This window comes from Neofelis nebulosa, chromosome 8 (genome assembly GCF_028018385.1).
Source record: "Neofelis nebulosa isolate mNeoNeb1 chromosome 8, mNeoNeb1.pri, whole genome shotgun sequence".
Classification (NCBI taxonomy): Eukaryota; Metazoa; Chordata; class Mammalia; order Carnivora; family Felidae; genus Neofelis; species Neofelis nebulosa.
Window position 1 is genome coordinate 88,545,337 of NC_080789.1, and position 24,007 is coordinate 88,569,343.

Genomic DNA, 24,007 nt, shown 5'->3' on the forward strand with positions numbered 1-24,007 from the left:
CTACTCCTGAAACCATTATTATACTATATGTTAACTAGCTTGGAATAAAAAAAAAAAATCAATGTTCTAAGTACTCTGTATTTACTGGAGTGGGTAATGCTGGGTGGATAGGAGTAATTACCAACAGTCAGGATTAGGAGGAAGCAGAGAGATAATTCAAGACCAGGTTGACAAGTATCTAAGAATAGGATGGTGTTTAGGTAAGCAGTTGTGGGAAAATTTGACACGTTCAAACTGACACCTCATGAGATCGAGACTTTAGAAGCTCAGAGCCAACAATAAACAGCACTACGTAGCATAGTTATACAAGCATAATCCAAAGATCTTTCCTTGTTGTCTGAATGTGAACCTTTCCAAGCTTAAATTCTTGGCTATATTCTGGAGATTATAAGAAATCTACTCCAGAATCGTGCCCCTAATTTGGGGTAGAGACTGGCGTACTGGGAATACTTCACAATACTTGATAATACTACAAAGTAAAGGTTTTCCAGGGTCTAATATACAATCATATATAGGATATTTATTAATTCTACTGCTAATAAAGATAATATCATAAGAAACAGTATTAGCTTTCAGAAAATGAGAATTCAATACAATGTAAGGAAGTAGACTTAAGTAGAAAGTCTACAACTTAAGTAGAAAGCCGATAGCCCTGCATGGAGGTAGGAGACCCAGTGTATCACATGGGAGAAACAAAAATAACTTCTTGATGCCAGTGCTGGGGATTTGGGTCCCTCTATAGCAAAAGTCGGGGACTGAGAATATTTGAATATCTGAACAGATGGTTTCTATGAGGGAGTTTATTCTTCTGGAAAACAGCAACAAAATATCACCTGCCTATGAGACTTGCATTCTACCCTCTAAATCCTTTACACCTCTTCAAAATGAAGAGTTCCAATCCTTAAAAACTCATTCTAAATTTTTCTATCACTTTAAAATAAAATAGATAGTTGTTAAACATTACAGTTAACTGTAGATAAGAATTTTTCAGTCGCTTTTGGAAAATGTTATTTATATTCCTCTTATAATGCATCCAAAATTGTAGTGGTTAAGACTAAAAGTTTTGGAGTCAAAACTCCCCAATTTAAGTCAGAATCTTAACATTGCTAGTCTTGTAATATGTGTATTTCTCTACACCCTGCTTTCCCTATCTATAAAATGAGGGTAAAAGTACCTGTCAGTCATTATAAACAAGCCCCAAAAGATAACTATTATTATTACAACTTATGTAGTTTTTCTTTTAGGAAGGAATAAAAGGAGAACTTTTTGAGATTTTAGGAAGTGGAGGTTTTAAGAATTTGTAAATTGAAATTTCAATTAAAAAGTTTATCTAAGATTGTTATCTTCCCTGTTTTACTTATAGTCTTTTACATTGTATAGCTTATACATTGTGCAATTAATATATTGACATATACAAACCCATCATAGGTCAATGTTAGGCCAGCAACTGATTTGCTTTCACAAATTACTGCAAAGTTGAATTGTTGAATTATGAGGGCCAATGCACTGGTATAAAATGATAATTTGGCAATTCCAAGCAAGCTAAGTTTGAATTTTTTAATGATATATCCTCCTGTAAATATTCCAGTTGCAACAGTTGGTAAGGTTATGGTTCCTAGAAATAAGAGAAAAAAATTGTTGTTATATAAATATGGTTATTCTGAAATGTGTTATAATATGAAACACAGAGTACATCAACCAAATGTATCCCATCTTACGACTTAAGTAGAAAGCCGATAGCCCTGCATGGAGGTAGGAGATCCAGTGTACCACATGGGAGAAACAAAAATAACTTCTTGATGCCAGTGCTGGGGATTTGGGTCCCCCTATAGCAAAAGTCGGGGACTGAGAATATTTGAATATCTGAACAGATGGTTTCTATGAGGGAGTTTCTTCTTCTGGAAAACAGCAACAAAATATCACCTGCCTATGAGACTTGCATTCTACTATCTAAATCCTTTACACCTCTTCAAAATGAAGAGTTCCAATCCTTAAAAACTCATTCTAAATTTGTCTATCACTTTAAAATTAAATACTAGAATTAATATCTCTTCTTTATTCATCCCAACACACATATACCCTAAAATGATAAATAGGCCTAAATATGGTATTAAAAATGACCCCTATTATAACTTTTCCATGTCATTGTCCTGCAAGAGTTATTAAAGGTAAAGATCCCTCTAACAATAACAAACCACAACAATAACAACAACAACAACAACAACAACATAATTCAGGCTGGGAACCTTACTGGGAGTCAAACTCAACTTTTACCATTTAAACTTTTACCTTAAGTTCAATAAAAGTATTGAACAGAATTATCATTTTCTTGTTTATTTATGACCACTCACATGCCACTTGAGACGTTCAGTTTAATTTATCAAATATTTACTGAGTTTCTACAATGTGCTGAGTATTGTACTAGGTAATGTACTGCTCTTAAAAATCTCATATTGGGGCACGTGGGTGGTGCAGTCAGTTGAGGTCTGACTCTTGATTTCAGCTCAGGTCATGACCCCAAGGTCGAGGGATTGAGCCCTGTGTTGGGCTCTGCACTGAGCATGAAGACTGCTGAAGATTCTCTTTCTCTCTCTCTCTCTCTGCTCCTCTCCCTAACTCATGCTCTCTCTCTCTCTTTCCAAAAATAAATAAAATAATAGTAATCTCATTTTATACTGGTGGTGAGGGAAGAATTATATAAGAAAACCTTTTCTTCAAAAGCAAGTCTCAATATGTCACTGGAAACAGATATTATAGCAAAATAACTCATAAAATATGATACTTGTTTGAATTATGCAGACATCAATGATGTGTTTGTTTTCTCTTTCCTATTTTTTGTAGGTAGTGAGTTCTGATTTAAAGTCAATGAATTATGAAATTATGATTACATTACAAAAGGATTTGTCTCAGGATCTCAACACTAAACTATAAAATTCAATTATGCAGATACTATATCTAAATAGTTCATTCACGTGCAACTTTTCTTCTAGGAATTCATCTTCTCAAAAATAGCATGATATGTGACTTCAAATGCAGAACAATGATGACACCATGAGACAGACAAATTCAACAAGATTTGCAAAAAAATAATTAGAAATTATACTTACTAAAATATAAAATTGCCTTCACAACGAAATATCACTTGAAACTCAATTACTTGGTAGTATATAGCTTATCAAACAAACATAAATAACGTGTCTTACCAAGAAAAACGTTAGCCTCAGATGTTGACTGACCATACTGTTGCTCTATGTATTTGAAGACATAAGTAATAGCACCAATATGGCTGCTGGCCAGTAGCAATGATGAAAACAGTAATATAACATATAGGGGATTGGTAAGGATGCTTTTCAAGGACTGGAAAAAATCTATAAAATTATAAAGATAAGATATTACAATGCAGCTTAAGTATACATTAATATCTTAATTTCGTAAATATAATAAAAGTTAAATAAGATTGAAAATTACTTAAATATATAACATAGAAAATCAGAGTACCCTACAATTCTACTGTCAACAGTTTTTATATTTTCCTTCATTTTTCCATATGTTCATTAATATCTATTCAATTAGTTTATTTTACCCAAAGTGAAATCATACATACATGCTGTTTTGCAACTTGCTCAGTTCACTTCATATTTGGTTATTCTTAGCACACTACCATACAACTGCATGTATCATTAATTCATTTATTCATTCATTCAACAAATATTTGGTTTTCAACTGGGTCCCAGGCAATATGCTAGGTGCTCAAGAAACAAAAGTGAATAGACATGCAATGTCTCTTATTTGTTAGCACTTAGTATTAATTTTTATGTTAATAATACAATTATTAAGTAGAATTTTACCTTTAAGTAGAAAGTTCACAGAAATGAGAAGACCAAAGTTAAAAAATTATAAAGTTCTATTTAATGCAGGACTCAGATCTGTTTCTTGGTATGCAACTTTTCTGCTTTAAAATACTATATAGTATTATAAATCACCTTTCTTGTGGTACAAGGAGAAGAAGAGAATAATGATGTTGTGTCTCAGGTGACATTATTACAACAATAGTAGAACAATCTGTGCCTACAAACAGGTGTGTGAAAAATTAATAACTTCAGTGCATGGCATGAATTTTGTGGTCTGGGTCTATAATTAGAGGGGTGACTAATTGTAACGGATGTTAAAAGTGGAAGGACTTTCTTAGAAATAATTGTAGTAAGTGTTAGAGTCTAGCAAGACAGGACCAGGTATGGTTATTTAGAGATGGATGACGTGGACCTTGAAACATCTCGCTCTATAGGTCTCTAAAAGTTTCCATCAAACAGAGTCAGAACTATGCTTTCTCCCCAGTGGCAACTAAGAAATAGTTTTGTCTACTTTCATTTGAAATTAATAATTCCAAATTGACTATAAATGTGAAATACTTACCAGTCATATTTTCACTAATATTTTGCCCATGGTTGGTCACATTAGCTACTTGACTCCTTTTCTCATTTGTTTTGGGGAGATGCGAAGATACTAAATCTTTACTTTCTTTCTGTGGTTTATCCAGATTTTGGGGCAGGAAAAAGAATGGAATGGAGGACATAATGGAGAATAGTCCAGCCACAAGGAAACCAAGCCACCAAGCACCAACCCAACGAGAGTCCTTAGGAGTAATTCTGATACTGCCTAGAATAAAGAATTATAAGTAGCCAGTCAAAAAATCATTTTGAAATGCAATAAATTCTGAGCAATAATAATGACTGCTACCCTTCGTAGATACAGAAATTAAACTCTATTACATCAATTCTGAGACACTATTTTTTTAATTTTGTTCACACTTCATCACACATATAGTCAGTAAAGAACTACTGAAAAAAGTGGATTCAGTATTTGGAAGGATGATGTCCTGTACTTGAAAAGTATTATTATGTTACCTTGTTCTTATTATACTTACTGAGATCTACATATCCAATATCCACGTACATTTTAGCAAACAGAGATCCCTGTATAAAGCCAATGATTGGACCAATCATTGATATTGCATGCAAAGTACCTAAAAATATTATAAAACAATTTTATCAGATGCAAATAACAACATTATACAGGTCTCCAAAGAATTTTTTAGTAAGTAAAAAAATGAATTTAGGAACACTATTATTTCAAGGGTGGACCCAGGGAAAGTAATCATAAAATCTAATATTTTCTGTACATTACCTAAATAAAAAGAAGAATGTCCTGTTTCAGCAAAATCATCAATATAAGAAATCCCCAAGGGTACTATGGGGGTTTCCCCAATTCCACGGAGCATATTACCCAGTAGTACATATATCCATAGATATGATCCAGATTCCTTTTCACAACCTATGCAGACGAGAGTGTTTTATTTTAAATATTAATTTTAGCATTTATATAAGAAACTCAACTGCTTTAACCCCTTAATTATTCCATATAAGATTTTTTTTTATTTTTTCGAATTATAAGACTGATTCATAGTTACTTTACAAAATTTGACAATATAGGAAAGCAAAAAGTAAACAAGTAAAAACTAAGTTATCTATAATCCCACCACATGCAGAGAGCTACTTCTCATGTTTGTATGTATCTTCCACATTTTCAGTTCACATAAAAATATGCATAATATTTATGTACATTATATTTTTAAATGTCCAGATCATATTATAATCTCCTTTTACACTTAACACCATGTTATGTCAATTTCCCCATGTTTTTCAGATTTCTTTTATATCAGGGTTTTAATGACTGCATGGTGGTGTGCTGAATAAGTTTTGTAATAATTAATCCCTTACTTTTTACTCACAAAATATTTTGAAGTTTTCATTCTGTTAAACAGGTATGCTGTAGCTAGAACTGTAAATAAATCCGGTCACATTCCAGATTATTTCTTTAAGAAGTCAGTAAAAGTAGAATTGCTGATTTAAGCATGTATGCTCTTTACTATATTGAAAATTAACTTTCAAAAATCTAGAAATTTATATACTCCCAGCAATACATAAATGTTTCTCCCTCTATATCATTTCTTTTTATTTTTAATAAAAACAGGTAGAAAAATCTTTTTTGAAATGTTTTCCTAATAAGTAGAAACACCCAATAGGCAAAAAAAAAAAAAATAACTATAATTTACAATTTGTGTCTTAATAGGTAAAAATAATCTTTGATTGTAATAATTGTGTAATAATTGTGTAATAATTGTGTTTTTCCTAAGGAGTAAAGTCGCATTTTTAACATATTTATACCACTTTCCTAATTTAAATGTATATATTCTTTGCCAATTTCTAACTGAAATATTCTTTTTTTAAAAATTTTTAATGTTTATTTATTTTTGAGTGAGAGAAAGAGACAGAGACAGAGCATGAGAGGCAGAGGGGCAGAAAGAGAAGGAGACACAGAATCCGAAGCAGGCTCCAGGCTCTGAGCTGTCAGCACAGAGCCCGACGTGGGGCTCGAACTCATAGACTGCAAGATCATGACCTGAGCCGAAGTCAGAGGCCCAACTGACTGTCACCCACGTGCCCCAAAATATTCTTCTTTTCTTATTACTTCTAAAAGCTTTTTATATATAACATATATTAGCATGGTTTTGTCATATATACATAATAATGCAAATACTTTTCCTATTTTTAGCCACTTTTGCTAATAAATCTCATAATAATTTTCACAGATATAATTAAATTGACCAGTTATAGAATTAGTGACATTATCAATTCTTACCTTTTTCTACTATCTTAGGTGATGTACTATTGAGTAACAAATTTTCACTAATTGAACAGGTTGAAAAGCTTGTTGTTAAATTTTTTGATGGATTGACAAGACTTTCTGTAGAATACCTGTAACTGTAAGAATATCACCAGATTTAAAGCTTTGCTTACCTACTGAATAGTTTCACTTTCCCAGAAATACAGATAAATTTTCCCACTTTATTTGCACAGTTTTTTTCTCTAAGTTATCAGAATCCCTTTTGTGAATTTCCCAGCTTGTATTTTAGGAGAAGAAATGGGTACAAATGAATGGGAATGCCCACTAAGAATTATTATTCAATAATCCCCAGGAAAGGAGGATTATCATTCTAGGAGTGCTTGTATTATGTTCAAGAGGTACAATATCTTGGTTTCATGCTTTGTTAAAAAACGAAACAAAAAAATCCCCTGCTAACTATACCTATCCACCCATTTGAATTATCCTCAAGTGGCCCCAATCTAAACCTCCTGGTAAACTTTCTGATAACATTTAATAAACTTTAGTGTTTTATAAGTCAATCTATAATGCATACCAGTTCATCTATATATTTTATCAATACCTGTCTGATCTTCTGTCACAGATATTCGTACCCCCATCTCCCCCCCCACACACTCAAATGTCTGACTACAAAACTTAGTTTTAAAAAATTCTAGGGGCGCCTGGGTGGCGCAGTCGGTTAAGCGTCCGACTTCAGCCAGGTCACGATCTCGCGGTCCGTGAGTTTGAGCCCCGCGTCAGGCTTTGGGCTGATGGCTCGGAGCCTGGAGCCTGTTTCTGATTCTGTGTCTCCCTCTCTCTGCCCCTCCCCCGTTCATGTTCTGTCTGTCTCTCTCTGTCCCAAAAATAAATAAAAACCGTTGGGAAAAAAAAAAAATTTTAAAAAAAAAAATAAAAAAAAATAAAAAATTCTAGTCTATTTCAATTGAGTGAGGAAGAACTTAATAAGAACAACAGAGATGGAGCTAGTATAGGGACAGTGTTGATCCAAAAATACTGAGGTGTCCTGTGAGCTCCAAGGGCAGCCTACTGCAGGCTGGGCTTTATGCTCAGCTCCAGGGAACTAGAAATAAAACACACAGCTTTTGTACCGAGGGCATTTTATTCTCTATAAGATAAACATATACAATAAAAGACATGATAATTTTAATATAATAGGTCCTGAGTTGTCATAAAGGAAAAGGGGATGATCATCTTTCCTCTGAATTGGGGAAGGTGGTAAACTAAAGAAGAATTCACAATGAAGAGGACATGCAAGATAAACCTTAAAAAAGGATAGGAGCTCAACAGTTAGACGAAGAAGGAAGATTATGCAAGGCTATAGAAACACCATGCACAAAGATATAACATTATCATGCATGGCACATGGGGGAACACCACAAGCCTTGAGTATGATTCTCCACTCTGGGGAGCAGTGTAAGATGAAGCTAGAAAGATAGTCAGGTTATATGTAAATGAGTTTGGATATTAATCCATAGGCAAGAGGCATTCAACATTTTCAACTATGACCAACAGTAAGAAACACATTTTGCATCACAACAACATATACATATGCGTGCGTGCACACACATACACACAAATATATATATATATATATATATATATATATATATATATATATACCAAATATATATATATATATATATATATATACACAATCAAAATAAAAGTTTCATAGAACAATATTTGTTTTCATACTGTATATTCTTCTATTTTATTCTATCCAATCCTCTCAAAAGTTGTTGGTCTCGATAATCTGAATTGGTCCCCTAGTGGGTCAGAATCTGAAGCTTGAAAAACACTGCTGTAGGAAATTGGGAATTTTAAGCAGGAATAAAATAATTAGATTTGTGTTTGAAAATGAATAGTATGGAATATGAGTTATAATGGAGTTGAGACTGAAGGCAAAAACTCTAGGCCCGAGATGTGGGAAGCTTAAGTTAGGTTAGGAAAAATAGGGATGACAGAAGGAGACAATCTGACACATTGGAAGTAGAATAAGGAAGATTTGGTGGCCACTTGTCATCTGTGTCAAAATAGAGAATCTAGAATGAGCCCCTTGACTTTGGTTTGAGTTCCACTGTGGTTAAATTAATCATTATTGAGAGAGTGAATGTGAAAAATCTGAACTGGTTTTGACACAAGGATGAATTTAGTTTTGAATATATGAATGGGAAATTCTTATCGGATGTTAGGCTGGAGATACCCATGAAGTGGTTGACTATATAGAGACTAAGTGTAAGAAAAAATTAATGTATATATGTGATTGATACGTATAATGCACACACTTCATACAAAAAATCCAGAATGAAAAATGAAGAAGACTGAAAAGGGAGGTTAGGGGATACTGACATTATGGTGTCAGCAACAGAATAAAAGTATAGGCATGATGAAGAAACCACATATATAGAAAATAAATCAAGAAACAGAAATATAATGAAAATAAGAAGCAGCAGCACCAGGAAGAAGAAAATTCTTATGACAGTCAAATAAAGGTGGGGAAAGGAATTAGTATGCCAAAAGACATGACTGTTTGTGTTGACAATGAATAAGTAATATCTTTAGCAGAAATTGTTCATTAACTCTCAATATCTATTCTTCTCTCTTTCCATTGTAATAGTAAGTGGGATTTTTAGCTAGGAGCATGGTAGCCTGGAATAAAGTCTACTTTTTCCAATGTCTTTATATCTGGATGTGAAATGTAACAAAGTTCTGCCCAATGTGAAGTTAGGAGAAGTGTTATACTTCTGAAAATATTTCTTAAGCCCCAGCCAGCATGCACTGTTTTTCTGGTTCTTCTTCCCTTCTTTCATCTTGTTGCCTGGAACAACATTGCCAATTTGGAGCATGAGGTTAACACCATGCAAGGCAGAGAAATATTGGGGCACCTGGGTGCCTCAGTTGGTTAAGTGTCTGACTCTTGATTTTGGCTCAGGTCAGATCTCAGGGTTCATGGGATCAAGTCCTGCATCAGGCTCTATGCTGACAGCACGGAGTCTGCTTTGGATTCTCTCTTTCCCTCTCTCTCTGCCCCCACCCACTCATGCTGTCTTTCTCCCTCTCTCAAAATAAATAAACATTTTTTTTTAAAAAAAAGGCAGAGCAATATGATAAAAAAGAAGGATGAATCTATTATGCCTAGTCTGGCTACATTAATTTTTTATGTGGAAAATAAGTTTCTATCTTATTTAAGCCATCACTATTTTAGGTTTGCTGTCATTAGTATTTGACTCTAATCATAATGATACAATGACCTTAAGAAGAATACTCTCAATGGATATGGTAGTGGGTTAGGTGATAAACTCTTATTGAGCATTAAAAAAAAAAACTTGTAAGCAAATACATGCAGTGTATGTCGTATCAAAAGGCCATAAAAAGTTCATTTACTTCCTATGAAAATGTATACCTTCTTTAGTGCTATTCATATCTGAAAGTCAATGAAAGCCATGGCTGATAAAGCAATAAGTTACTTATACAAAATATACTTCATTTCTACACATGCTTACTGGGTATTCCTCTTAAAAGATGACTGCTTGTTTAAAAGGAAAAAAGATGAAATTCTACCATTAATTTATAGTTAAATGATAATTAAGGACAGAACTGTTTAACACTTACTAGCCCATAAAAAAATGTGGTAAAGCAGTCAAAATACTTCCAGTTCCCATAATGAAGCAACCAATTCCAATTATCTTTGGTCTGTGTAGTTTGGATCCAAAGTAACTCACAAATACAATCACAAACAAATTTCCTAGAAAGAGAATAAAATTATTTTGACATGATTAATCATAGCAAACACTGACAGTCCAATTGTGTGTCCAGTAGAATGGAAAGCCCCAGAATGAATACAAGTAAATCATAAGACATAGTACCTTCCCCCAAAGGTCATGTAATTCAATTGAGAAGATGAAACCCACTTATATTAAATCACTCACTGTAAAATTATATGTTATTAATAATAAGAAGAATGAGTTTTAGATAGGAAAGAAATCACTTGAATGACCAGGTAATATTAGTGACATAAAATTTTACTGAAGAATTTAGATTGGTTTGAATTGTTTTTGGCTGGAAAAAAATGCAGAAAATCTTCCTGACCTGAGAGAAAGGTGTTCATTCAGGGATTTATTGATTCACTCCTATAATTTTTTAAATTCTTATTAAGTACCCGCCATAGTGTTAAGAGCTAGAAATTAAAAAAAAAAAAAAGGAATAAACGATAGTATTTGTCCTCCAGGAACATATATACCAGTGATAAAAATAAATAGATGAACAGAGGTGGTATTAGATCACAGAAAAGAAGAGCTTAAATTAAGTAGGGGTTACAAGAAAGTTTCCTGGAGGAGAGGCCATTTGAGATTTAATGTCTAGTATAAATTAGATTAAAAAAGGGGAAGAAGAGCATTCCAAGTAGAGGAAGTCATGACCAGCCTAATCCATCTGGAGCTACATGTATAGCAGCAAATAGACACAAATCAAGAATTGCTAAAGCAGTTGATAGGGAAAAAAATTAAATAAAAGTGCCAAAACGAACTGGTAGATAAAGTAACTTATGGAGAAACAGTTAAATAAGGAAACTAAAAAGAGGAGGAACTGAAAAAATCCAGTTAGTATCTCTAGAGGTACTATGGTATGGTGCATCCATAAAATAAGAACTGGCAGACTAAAAATAGAGAATAATAAGAATTTTTGTAAATCAAAAATAGTAAGGGATGTCTGGGTAACTACATTGGTTAAGTGTCCAACTTCAGCTCAGGTAATGATCTCACAGCTAGTGAGTCTAAGCCCCAAGTCGGGCTCTGTGCTGACATCTCAGAGCCTAGAGCCTGCTTCAGATTCTCTCTCTCTCTCTCTCTCTCTCTCTCTCTGCCCCTCCCCCCTCAAAAAAATAAACATTAAAAAAAAATTTAAATAGTATAGAGAAATGTACATATTGGGACCTAATAAGATAGAAGACAGCATCAGAGATTGATGGAAAATAAAGTCAATACAAGTAGAATTTTAATGCTTATTTATTTTTGAGAGAGAGAGAGAGAGAGAGAGAGAGAGAGAACACAAGCAAGTGGGGGATGAACAGAGAGAGAGACAGAAACCAAAGCAGGCTCCAGGCTCTGAGCTCTCAATGCAGACCCTGGCATGGGGGCTCCAACCTATGAACCGCGATATCAAGACCTATGCTAAAGTCGATCGCTTAACTGAATGAGCCACCCAGGTGTTCCAAACAAAGATAATTTTAGACAGAAAAAGTTAAAGGAACCAAACTGTGAGGAAATTTAATATCTGTCTTATATATGTTCCAGAAGAAAATAAATAATAGAGAGAAAGATACACATCTAAAAATAGAAAATAAATTCCCTGAGTTAAAGGGAAACCTTCAGTTAAAGTTAACCCCTCAGATACATTTCTCCAGAAGTAATATAAAAAAAAAAACCCAAAAAAAAACAGCCCTGATACATGTTAGTAAAATTTCTGAAATTCAGAGATAAAGAAGAGGTACTCATCAGTGCATGACAATGATATTTATAATGATGTCTTATATGTAATATTGGGTGTTAAAAGGCAGTAGGTAAATATTTTAAATGTACCAAGGAAAAGATTTTGAAATTTAAATTCCATACTCAAATTATTACTTGAATACAATGGTAAATACATTTTCCAACAAGCAAGAGCTTGGGAAATATGTTATGTGTTCAATTATTTCTGGGAAAAAATAACAATTTAAAGATCTACTCCAGAAAAACTAAAGATGAGATTTGAAGTCATAAGATTCAAGTAACAGTGGTAAGCAAAGAAACCAGGAAAACCTAAAACCATGCCCACATAATTGCTGTCGAATAGCTACAAAGTTTAACAAAAATATTAAGAATCCATTGCTCAGTAAAAAGAGACACACAGAAAATTACAATTTAAAGTTAATAATAATCCAAAACTAAAATTCTAGATGGTTTCATTAAATCTCAGAGGTGAAGAGTGAAGGATGCAAGGTGTCGATAACCTCTTAATCATGAAAAGGCAGAATTCATAATAAAAATATAGATGGGTCTTTCTTTATACAATAGCTTTATTCAATAGCTAAATACACTTTAAATTAACTTAAAAGATAAACAGCAAACTTATAGAAAATATTTGTAATTAATAAAGCATACATAATTTTTGAGTCCCCTCAAATCATTAAGAAGTCTAAAAAGGGACCAAAACGGTGGCCACCACGAAGAAGGGGGATGCAGAAGATGTCAATGTTACTTTTGAAGACCAATAAAAAGATGAGCAAACATGCACAGAATGCAAGTAGAACCACAGAGCTGAAGGAAGAAATAAGATGTGAAAAAGATACAACTGTAAAATTTACAAGTTGTTGTGAGGACATCACGCTTACAAGGTGATGACCACTTAATCATATCTTATCAAATCGGTGATATTTTCACCAGTCATCCTCAAGAAGAAACACAGGACATGTTAGGAGAAGCAAAGAAAAATTTGCAAAAGTAAACTAATGCCTTAAAATCCAGAATGGAATTAATTCAGTGGGTGTTAGCAGATTCAATTACATGCAAAATTCGAGAGCAACATAAACCTTGAAGCTGATGAAAGTTAAACATTTTGTAATACTTTTTAATATTTGCTCAATAAACTTGGATATTATTTAAAATGAAAAAAATTCTGAAGGGAGGAAGGCAAAGGTAATAAGCTATGAATTCACAAAGTAAGAGAAAATATTGTCCAGTAATAATATAAAACCTCACTGTTATTAGAGATATCTGAATTAAAGAAAACAAAGCAATACATTCAATGTTCTATAAAAAAAAACTTTCACCCCAAATTTTATACCCAGTAAAACAGTAGAACAGAGGTTGCTCCAAAACTGTTCCTCCTTCCTCAAATCATCAGAATCATAATCCTCTCTCCCAAATTTAAAAAAAAAAAATTTTTTTTTCACTAGGGCACCTTGAGAGAGGAAAGGTACAGCCCTAAAAAGTATTAGCTGCTAGCAATGAGTTTGTATAAATCAGCATTTCTCAACCTCTACATTATTGACATTCTAAGTTAGATTAATTCTTTTTTGTGGGGATTGTCCTGTGCATTGTAGGATTTTTAGTGGCACTCTTATCCTCTACTACTAGATGTCTATAACAATCTCCCTCCCCCCAGTTATGACAACCAAAAGTGACATCAGGTATCATCAAAATGCCCCTGGGGTGGGGGATAGAATTTACTCCTAAGAATCAATGGTGTAGAGCTTTTATGAACAGTTTTACCTCAACAAATCTGGTTACTAAGTAATAATAAAAATAGAAATGAAAATTACCAATTTCAAAGCCTCCATCAATTAAGCCAGAAACAGAAGATGATATGTCAAATCTCTTTTCTATCTGAGTGATGGAACTTTTCATAACAACTCCACCGAGTGCCTTACACATAAAGCTGAGTGACAGGGCTACTAAGAACATCTATGAAAAAGCAGAAAGAAAAGTTAAAATGATTAATAAAAAGACTATAATGCTTATGTATGCATAGAATTAAAAATGGCTTATCTTATTTACTTAAAAACATTATTTTTATCATAAAAAGCATACCCACCTTTCCTCTATACCAATTGGTACTTTAACATTACCTAGTCCTTTAACATTACCATCGCTACAGTGATAAACATCATTTTCTAATTTGGTTACAACATCAGGTAATTAGAGCAGGACAGTCAAGGCTGTTATTTTGTATTTAATATTATTAAAGATTTCTAGATGATGTCTGAGATGGCCATGGTGATAAGCTATTCTTTAGTCCTTCATGAACAGTATAGACTGAGAGGGAAGTGGCTAGACATTCTCAAAGGTGGCATTTCCAGGAATTCAGCTAGAAATGGAACTTTTTTTTTAATTTATAAATCATCACTATTATTGGAGAACAAATTAAAATGAAAACAACAAAGTATTCAATGTTCTAAAAAATACTTTAACTCTAGTGGTTATAGGTGTTTTATTTTCAAATTAATTTTAACAAAATTTGTTGATTTACCCATAAGCAAATTCCTTTTAAATCTAGCATTAAAATATTATTTTGTTATTGACTGGATGTTTGTGTCACCACCAAATTCATATGCTAAAATCCTAATCCCTAATGTGATCATATTTGGAGATGGGTTCTTTGGGAATTAAGTCATAAAGGTAGAGCCCTCATGATAAGATTAGTGTCCTTATAAGAGCTTACTTTCTCTTTCTGCTCTGTGAGGACACAAGAAGGTACTATCTGAAAATGAGGAAGAGTGTCCCACCAGAACCCAACAATGCTGGTATCCAGATCTTAAGACTTTCAGCCCCCAGAACTATGAGAAATAATTTCTGTTGTTTAAGCCACCTTGTCTGTGGTATATTCTTTATAGTAACCCAAGCTGATTCAGACAGGTCTTTCTCATTGCCTTCTACACCACTGCGGGTAGCCACCATCATGTTCAGCCTATTAGATCTTTCTGCTTCTGCTTTCATCCTCCCTCTCAACACGGTAACTACAAAAATTCTTTCAAAATAAAAATTGGATCATGCCATTACTCCCTGTTTTCCCATCTCACTCTTAGTAATATCTAGTTTTTCCAATGGCCTACAAGACCCTAAATGATCTGTCCTCCCCACCCCAACTATCTGTTCCCCACAAGTATTCCCTCTTACTCTTCTGATCTCATCTTCCGTTACTCTACTTCTTACTCATTCCTCTCCATCCACACTAGTCTTCTTCTTGTACCTTGAGCATCCCAGGCTTATTATTTTGCCTCAGGTTATTTGTTCTTGCTTTTATTCCTACAAGGAAAACTCTTCCCCATAGTTATGTCCCTATCACTCACTACCTCACATCCTTGAGGGTTTTGCTCAATGAAACTGTGTTGATCTTTTGTCTAACTATAACCTAGTATGTGTCTTGCATGAGGTCATGCTTGGAAAAAGAGATAAAAGGCCCAATACAGCCGTTCCATGGCTGGAAAGATGTGTGTACTTTCATTCTGCATATGGAATTTTGATGAAGTTGAAAAGACTTGAGAAAAGGTATAAATGTTACCACTTATTAGAAATAATTAAGTGTTCTTATATAAGATATAGGAAGTCATCCAAGAGTGAAACACAAAAGGTGGAATGATATCAAAATCAATTTTACTAAATTGGTGAAGGGAACAACAAGACTCACAGGACAAAGATATTAAATTTGTCGAGCAGGATTAGAAAAAAATTGTATGAATATTTTCTTCAAGGAACGCCAATTGGGAATTCTTGTAGAATTATTTACTGTCTTTACATTATAAAAGAGAAATTAAAATTTTCAGGTTCTAATCATTTCCCAAAAATAATCATGTTACTGACATCAGAAATTAAGAAATGTAGATGGGAATGATGTCAGCAAGATGACAGAGGAGCCCCCAACCCACCTTCCCCCATGGATACATAGATTTAACAACAACAACTGAACAAATATCTCTATGAGAAATCCAGAAACCACTTAAAACATTTTTGCATCCTAGAGAGTGTAAAGCCAACCATGCAAGCCCAGTAGGAAAATCTGACACTGTCAACTTTCTTGCCAATTGGGACAAAACCCCCAACTCCTATCTTCTCTATGGGGACTTAAAGCAGTAGAACTTATATCCAATGTTCTGACTTGTAAGGGGGCTGCATGAGGGACCAGTTTGTATCCAAGTACTGACAAGAGTAGATGGCCAGATTTGAGGCTCTGGGAACAAAGACAATAAACCATGCACCAGAATCATGTAGTACCATGGATAGACACTAGGTGGAGAACCAGTACTGTAGTTTACTAACACAGGGAGGCTGCAGTATCTCAGACACCAGGAAGAACTTCTAAGTAGACACCAGCAAACTTCTTCAAATAGCCCAGGGAGGAAACACACCCAGAAAAAAGTTGAGAGGTCTAGAGAATCTCTAGTCTGGCTAAGTAGTGAAACTTATCCCTGTACAAAACCACAGAGAATTGGCTGATTCTTCAAATGCCAAAATTCCAACAAGAAATAATAAGACATATAAAGAAACAGGGGACCACAACACATTTAAAAGAAGAAATTAAATCTCCAGAAATTGTTCCTAAAGAAATGGAGATATATGAATTGCCAGAAAATGAATTCAAATTTACCATCAAAGGGATATTCAATGGATTAAAATACAGAATAAATATACCTCTAAATGAAATCAGAAAAACAATGCGTAAGCAAAGTGAAATTATTAATGAAGAAATAGAAACTAGAAAGAAGAACCTAAGAGAAGTTCTGGAACTGAAGAAGATATTGCCTGAATGGAAACTTCACTAGAGAGATTCAAAATTAAACAGAAAAGAATCAACAAATTCAAAGACTGACCCAAGGGGAAAAAAATTAATAAAAATGAAGAATATAAAAGACCTATGGTACACCATCATGAAGCAGAACAGTATATGCATTATGAGAATGCCAGAAGAAGAAAGAGAAAGAGGCAGAAAAATTATTTGACGACAATGGACCCAAATTTTCCTAATCTCAGTGAAGAAATTTTAGGAATTTAAAGAAGTTCATCTAGGATAAAATATAATGAGATCTACACCAAGACACATCACAAATTGTCAAAAGTCACAGACCAAAAGAAAATCTTGAAAGGAATAGGAGAAAAGTAACTCATCACACACAAGGCAATTTCCATTAGATTATTGTCAGATTTTTCAGCAAAACAACCTTTCAAGCTAGAAAAGAATATAATATAATATTCAAAATATTGAAAGTAAAAGACTGCCAACCAAGAATACTGTATCTGGTGAAATTGTCCTTTAAGAGCAAGGAGAAATCAAGACTTACTCAGATAAGTCAAAGCTGAGGGAATTCATCACACTGGATCTGCCCTACAAGAAACACTGAAGGTTCTACAAGTTGAAGTGAATGGGTGATGAATAGCAACACAAAACGATATCAAATGAAAAATTCCCTAGTAAAGGAAATATAAATTCCCGTATTATTGTAATGTAGGTGAGTAAATCACTTATAAATCTAATTTAGATTTTTAAAAGCATAAAGAGTCATTGTAAATTTATGTTAATGGACATGCAATATAAAAAGGATAATTGTGTCATTAACAACAAAGTGGGATGGAGGCAAATACATAAAAGTGTAATTTTCATATGCAGTTGAAGTTCAGTTGTTCTCAGTTTAAAATAGAGAACTGGGTGACTCAGTCGGTTAAGCGACCAACTTCAGCTCAGGTCATGATCTTGCCATCTGCAAGTTTGAGCCCTGCATCAGGCTCTGCGCTGATAGCTCAGAGCCTGGAGCCTGTTTTGGATTCTGTCTCCCTCTCTCCCTGCCCCTGCCCCATTCATGCTCTGTCTCTGCCTCTCGAAAATGAATAAACATTAAAAAAAAATTAAAAATGGGGTGCCTGGGTGGCTCAGTTGGTTAAGTGTCCGACTTTGGCTCAGCTCACGATCTCATGGCTCGAGCCCACATTGGGCTCTGTCCTGAATGATTGCTCAGAGCCTGGAGCCTGCTTCAGATTCTGTGTCTTCTTCCCTCTCTGTCCCTCCTCTGCTCACGCTCTGCCTCACTGTCTCTCAAAAATAAGTAAATGTAAAAAAGAATTAAAAAAAAATAAAATAGATGGTTATAACTTTAACTTGTTTTATGTAGTTGCAATGGTACCCACAAAGAACATGTCTATAGAATATACATAAAGGGAAATGAGAAGAGAATCAAAACATGCCATTACAAAGAAAGAAAGAAAGAAAGAAAGAAAGAAAGAAAGAAAGAAAGAAAGAAAGAAAGAAAGAGAAAGAAAGAAAGAAAGAAAATCAGCAAGAGAGGAAATGAGAACAAAAAATTTAAGAAAGGTAGAAAAACAATTGACAAAATGGCAATAGTTCTTTTCTATCCACAATTACTTTAAATGTAACTTGATTAAGTGCATCAATTAAAAGACATAGAATGTCTGAATTTATTTAAAAAATAAGATTCAACCATATGCTGTCTATAAGAGATTCACTTTAAATCCAGGATACCAAAAGGCTAAAAATGAAAGGGTCTGTAATAACCTGGATGTTTCTGTCCCTTGAAAATTCATATTGAAAATCTAATCTCCAAAGTGATGGTATAAAGAAGTGTGGCCTTTGGGAGGTTATTATGTCATAAGGGCAGAGCCCCCATGAATAGGATTACTGTCCTTAAAAAAAGAGACCCCAGGGGGACTCTCATGCCCTTTTTCCATGATATGAAGACACAATGAGAAAACAGCCATCTGTGAATCAGGAAAAAGCCATCTCCAGTAACCTAATCTGCTAATACCTCAGTCTCGGATTTCCCAACCTCCAAAACTAGGAGAAATAAGTAATTATTATTTAAGCCACCCAGTCTATGATTTTTTGGTTATAGTTACCCCACAGGTGAGAAACAATATTTTATGCAAACAAAACCTAAAGAAAACAGGGATGACCATACTTTTAGCAGACAAAATAGTCTTTAAGCCAAAAAGTATTGCAAGAGACAAAGAAGGACAATATAATGAGAAAAGGGTCAATCATCAGGAAGATATAACAATTATAAATATGTGTCTAACATTAGGGCACTCAAATACATAAACGCTGACAGAACTAATAGTAGAAACAGAAACATATTAAGAATAAGAGATTCAATACCCCACTTTCAATAGTACAACCAGACAAAAACCAACAGGGAAACAGAAGACTTGAACAACACCATAAGCCAATTAGACTCAATTGCACCCAGACATTTATAGAACACTCCATCTGTCAGAATATACATTCTCCTCAAGTGTACATGAAACATTTTTCAAGACAGACCATATGTTAGGTAATGAAGCAGTCTTAACAAATTTAATAAAATTGAAATCATACAATGTATTATCACTGACTGCATGGAGTGACATTAAAAAATAATAGCAGAAGGAAACCAGGAAAATCCATAAATATGTAGAAATTAAACAACATCACCAACAGATCAAAGAAGAAATCACTAGAGAATTTAGAAAAAATCTGGAGACAAATGAAAATGAAAACACAACATACCAAAACATATGGGATGTAGTAAAAGCACTGCTAAAATATAAGTGTATAGTGATAAATGATAACATTAAAAAAACAGAAAGATCTCAAATCAACAACCTATACTTATACCTCAATGGTCTAGAAAAAGAAGTAAGCCCAAAGTTATCAAAAATAAGTAAATAATCAGGATTAGAGGAAAGATAAATGAAAAAAGGAATAGAAAAACAATAGAAAAAAATCAGTGGAACTACGAGTTGGATTCTGAAGAAATCACCAAAATTGACAAACTCTTAGATTAACTGAAAAAAAAAAAAGAGGAGGCTCAAATAGCTAAAATTAGAAATAAAAGAGAAGACATTACAAATAGTATCACAGGAATAAAATAAATTATAAGACACTGCTATGAACAGTTATATGCCAACAAATTGGGTAGCCTAGAAGAAATGGATAAGTTATTAGAGAAACAATTTACCAGGATTTAATAATGAAGAAATAAAAAAAAAAATCTTTAACAGACCTATATCTAGTGATGAGACTGAAGCTGTAATTAAAAACCTCCCAACATAGAAAGCCCAGGACAGTTTCACTGGAGAATTCTACCAAACATTTAAAGAATTAATGCTAATCCTTCTCAGATTCTTCCAAAGAATTGAAGAGGGCACAAATTCATTAAATGAGGCCACATTACCTGATATCAATGTCAGACAAAGACATCACAAGGAAAGAAAACTACAGACCAATATCCCTGAAGAATATTGATATAAAAATTCTCAACAAAATACTAGTAAACAGTGTCCAATAGCACATTAAGAGGATCGTACATCATAAACAAGTGGAATTTACAATTAGAATGCAAGTCTGACTCAACATATGAAAATCAATCAATGTAATACATCACATTAACAAAATGAAGAATAAAACCACAATCATCTCAATAGATACAGAAAAAGCATTTCACAAAATTCAACACTCTTATGATAAAAGCACTCAACAAACTAGGAATAGAAGCAAACTAACTCAACAGAATGAAGGCTGTATATAAAAAGCCCATATCTAACAGACTCAATGGGTAAATATTGAAAACTTTTCCTCTGAGATTAGGTACAAGGCAAGAATGCCAACTCTAGCCACTACTATTCAATGCCATACTGGAAAGTCTAGCCAGACCAATCAGACAAGAAAAAAAAAAAAATTAAAGGCATATAAACTGGAGAAGAAGTAAAATCATATTTTTACTATATTATTTATTTATAATTATACTTCCTACTTATTTATAATTTATATAATTTATACTGTTACTATTATTTGCTCACAGATGACATGATCTTATATGTAAGAATCTATAAAGATTCTACACACAAAAAACTATTAGCATTAATAAGCAAGTACAACAAAGATACAGGATAAAAAATTAACACTCAAAAATCAGTTGTGTTTCTATACACTGAAAATAATCAATCTGAAGAGAAAATTGAGAAAAGAATACCATTTATGATAGCATCAAAGTAATAAAATATTTAAGAATACACTTAACAAAGATGGTGAAAGCCTTGTACACTGACAACTACAAAACATTGCCAAAGAAATCAAAGATCAAATAAATGGGACATCTGTGCTAGCAGACTGGAAGATGTGATATTGTTAAAAGGTCCGTATTACCCAAAGTTAAAATGTGCAACCTACTAAGTGGGGGTATGTTGATGATAAAGAGAGGCATGTTAAACAAGGAAAGATGTATGTTTTCATGTATTGAGTGGGATACCCTAACTAACCACCTGTGAGTTTTCCCTGGGACCTCTCACCAGTGTGTTGTGGCTTGAAGCACCCTTGGAGCCACTTCCATGCTTTTCAGTTTTCTTCTCCTGCACAAGTCTTAGACTAGGATTTTTTTCTAATTCTTTTTACTAATTATCTTTCAGAAAACCCTCATGGTTTCTGATTTACAGAATATATCTCTTGTTTTCTAACACAGTTATGAGTTGCTTTTAATACCTTTTAGACTATTTATTAAAATTGGAGGGAGGAAGAGGTGGCTTCTGCCTTATTATTCTTAGCCTGCTATGAAGAACTGGAAAGCTTCAAGTTAGAGCTCTCTTCTAATGAATAAATAGAAAAAATGTCATCAGGCTCTCCATCAAACTCAGATGCCTGACACATAATGAGCAAATACTCAATAAATGTTTTTGGGTTGTTGAAAAAACTATTATTCCTCCAATTCAGATTATAAATCTGGTACACAGTCAACATGTAGTGAAACCTCTCATTTCTTGGTTTCCTCAGTTCTTAGATGGCAATTATTACAACATGTTTATTATAATAAACAATGAGGATTAATTGAAAAGACATACATAAAATTTTTGACTTGCAGAAAGTGCTAGCCACACAGAAAGCACTCACAAGTGTGTTTTTATTTCCATTGCGAACTACCATCAACCAGTTTTTAGGTTTAAATTCATTTAGACCAAAACAGGATTTATGATCATTTAGCTAAATACAGTTTCATGCCATACACTATTATAGGCACTGCAGAATCAATAATGAGCATATTGACAATATGATTTATTATTTAAGAAATACAAAAGTGAACTCTCATTGAAATGCTGACCATCAAGCTCTCATTTGTGAAATCAAAGAAGAAAATTTCAGAAAAGTAATGGAACATATCATTAAAGCATATGTAAGTATAACTAAATACAAACTCTGTCCTGTAGAAGGAATTTCTAAAAGTTCAGAGAAAACTTTTGTATAGTCCATGTCTCCAATCTTAAAAGGAAAATTAGCTCAAGATAAGAGAGGGACCTAAAAAAGTAAAAATCTCACAGTATAATTCTAAATTCCTTTTACAAATAAGAAAAAGGTAATAGATGGAAATACATAGCCATCATAGAATCTCTCCAACGAGCTGGGATTTTAGAAGGATATGAAATGAATTAATATAGATAGATTTATAAATGAGCTTTAAAATTTTTTTAATGTTTATTTATTTTTGACAGAGGGAGAGGGAGAGCGAGCGAGAGAGCATAAGCAGGGGAGGGGCAGAGAGACAGGGAGACACAAAATCCGAAGTAGGCTCCAGGCTTTGAGCTGTTTGCACAGAGCTTGATACAGGGCTTGAATTCATGAATGGTGAGATGATGACCTGAGCCAAAATTGGACATTTAACTGACTGAGCCACCCAGTTGCCCCAAATTGGGTTTTCTTTTAATCTATAACCCTATAAGATGGGCATTTTTAACCCTATTCCTAACACAGAACTGAGGTTCAGAGAAAGAATGACACGATGATTTTCTTAGAACTTAAAAAAAAAATCAAAAGGAATAAGAAAGCTGAAATCTTGAGTGAAAAACATATAAACACCTGTGCCATTAGGTAGAGAATTTAAGATTGAAAGATTTCAAAATAGAGATATAAATGTTCACAATTATCAAATAGAATTTAAAGTATCACAGATAAAAAGAGACAACTGGCATGCAGATAAGAGATCAAGTTGATATTTACCTGCAATCATGGCAAGTCAGCCCTTTAGCTTTTTGGCAAGAGTTCTGGAACTGAAGTATGAAGACAGTTCCAAGTTTCCAATTGGTTACAAGTACAGCCAAGATTAACTCTGCTAACTCATTTGAACCTCAATTCATTTACTCAGCATTTATTGAGCAACTCCAATACAGCAATTACTCTGCTACATCTTGGAGTTGAGACAGGTGCAGAGTAAGAAGGGCAGAAAAAACTAGATGAAATCAATGTCCCAAATGAAGTAGTAATTTCCTGGGACAAAAACAATAAATAATTCCAGCATAATAATGTAATGAGTACTATAAATTTATAATGTTATGAATACATAGAAAAGATGATTAATTCTGTCTATAATGGTTAAAGTGTCTATAGGTGTGGTGACATGTGAACTAAGTCTTTAAGAGATAATAGAAACTGGCGTGCCTGGGTCGTTCAGTCAGTTAAATGTAGGACTTCAGCTCAGGTGATGATCTCGCAGTTCATGGGTATAAGCCCCGCATTGAGCTCTGTGCTGACAGCTGAGTCTGGAGTCTGCTTCAGATTCTGTGTCTCCCTCTCTTTCTGCCCCTCCCCTGCTCATGCTCTCTCTCTTTCTCAAAAATAAACAAACATTAATTTTTTTTAAAAGAGACAATAGTAACTTATAAATTGAAGAAGAAACACATTTAAAACAAAAAAGGAAACATATGAAAAATCTGAGCAGTGGAAGAACACAGATCATTTGAAAAACAAAAAGAATATCGGTTAGGTGGAACATAAAAAT

General features: G+C 33.7%; 1 protein-coding gene and 1 pseudogene across 2 annotated transcripts in view; one reads left to right on the forward strand and one right to left on the reverse strand.

Annotated features, from left to right (window-relative positions):
• LOC131519913 (solute carrier organic anion transporter family member 1B3-like) overlaps positions 1-24,007 on the reverse strand; it is a 73,295-nt gene that overhangs the window by 25,912 nt on the left and 23,376 nt on the right. For both annotated transcript variants that reach the window (XM_058743498.1, XM_058743499.1), the window contains 8 exons: positions 14,024-14,165; positions 10,339-10,471; positions 6,700-6,821; positions 5,185-5,331; positions 4,925-5,023; positions 4,414-4,656; positions 3,204-3,368; positions 1,420-1,615 (listed from right to left, as the gene is read on the reverse strand). In XM_058743498.1, the coding sequence (XP_058599481.1) occupies positions 1,420-1,615; positions 3,204-3,368; positions 4,414-4,656; positions 4,925-5,023; positions 5,185-5,331; positions 6,700-6,821; positions 10,339-10,471; positions 14,024-14,165 (1,247 nt within the window). The remainder of the gene's footprint in view (positions 1-1,419; positions 1,616-3,203; positions 3,369-4,413; positions 4,657-4,924; positions 5,024-5,184; positions 5,332-6,699; positions 6,822-10,338; positions 10,472-14,023; positions 14,166-24,007) is intronic.
• Positions 10,562-13,447, forward strand: LOC131483712 (prefoldin subunit 4-like; annotated as a pseudogene).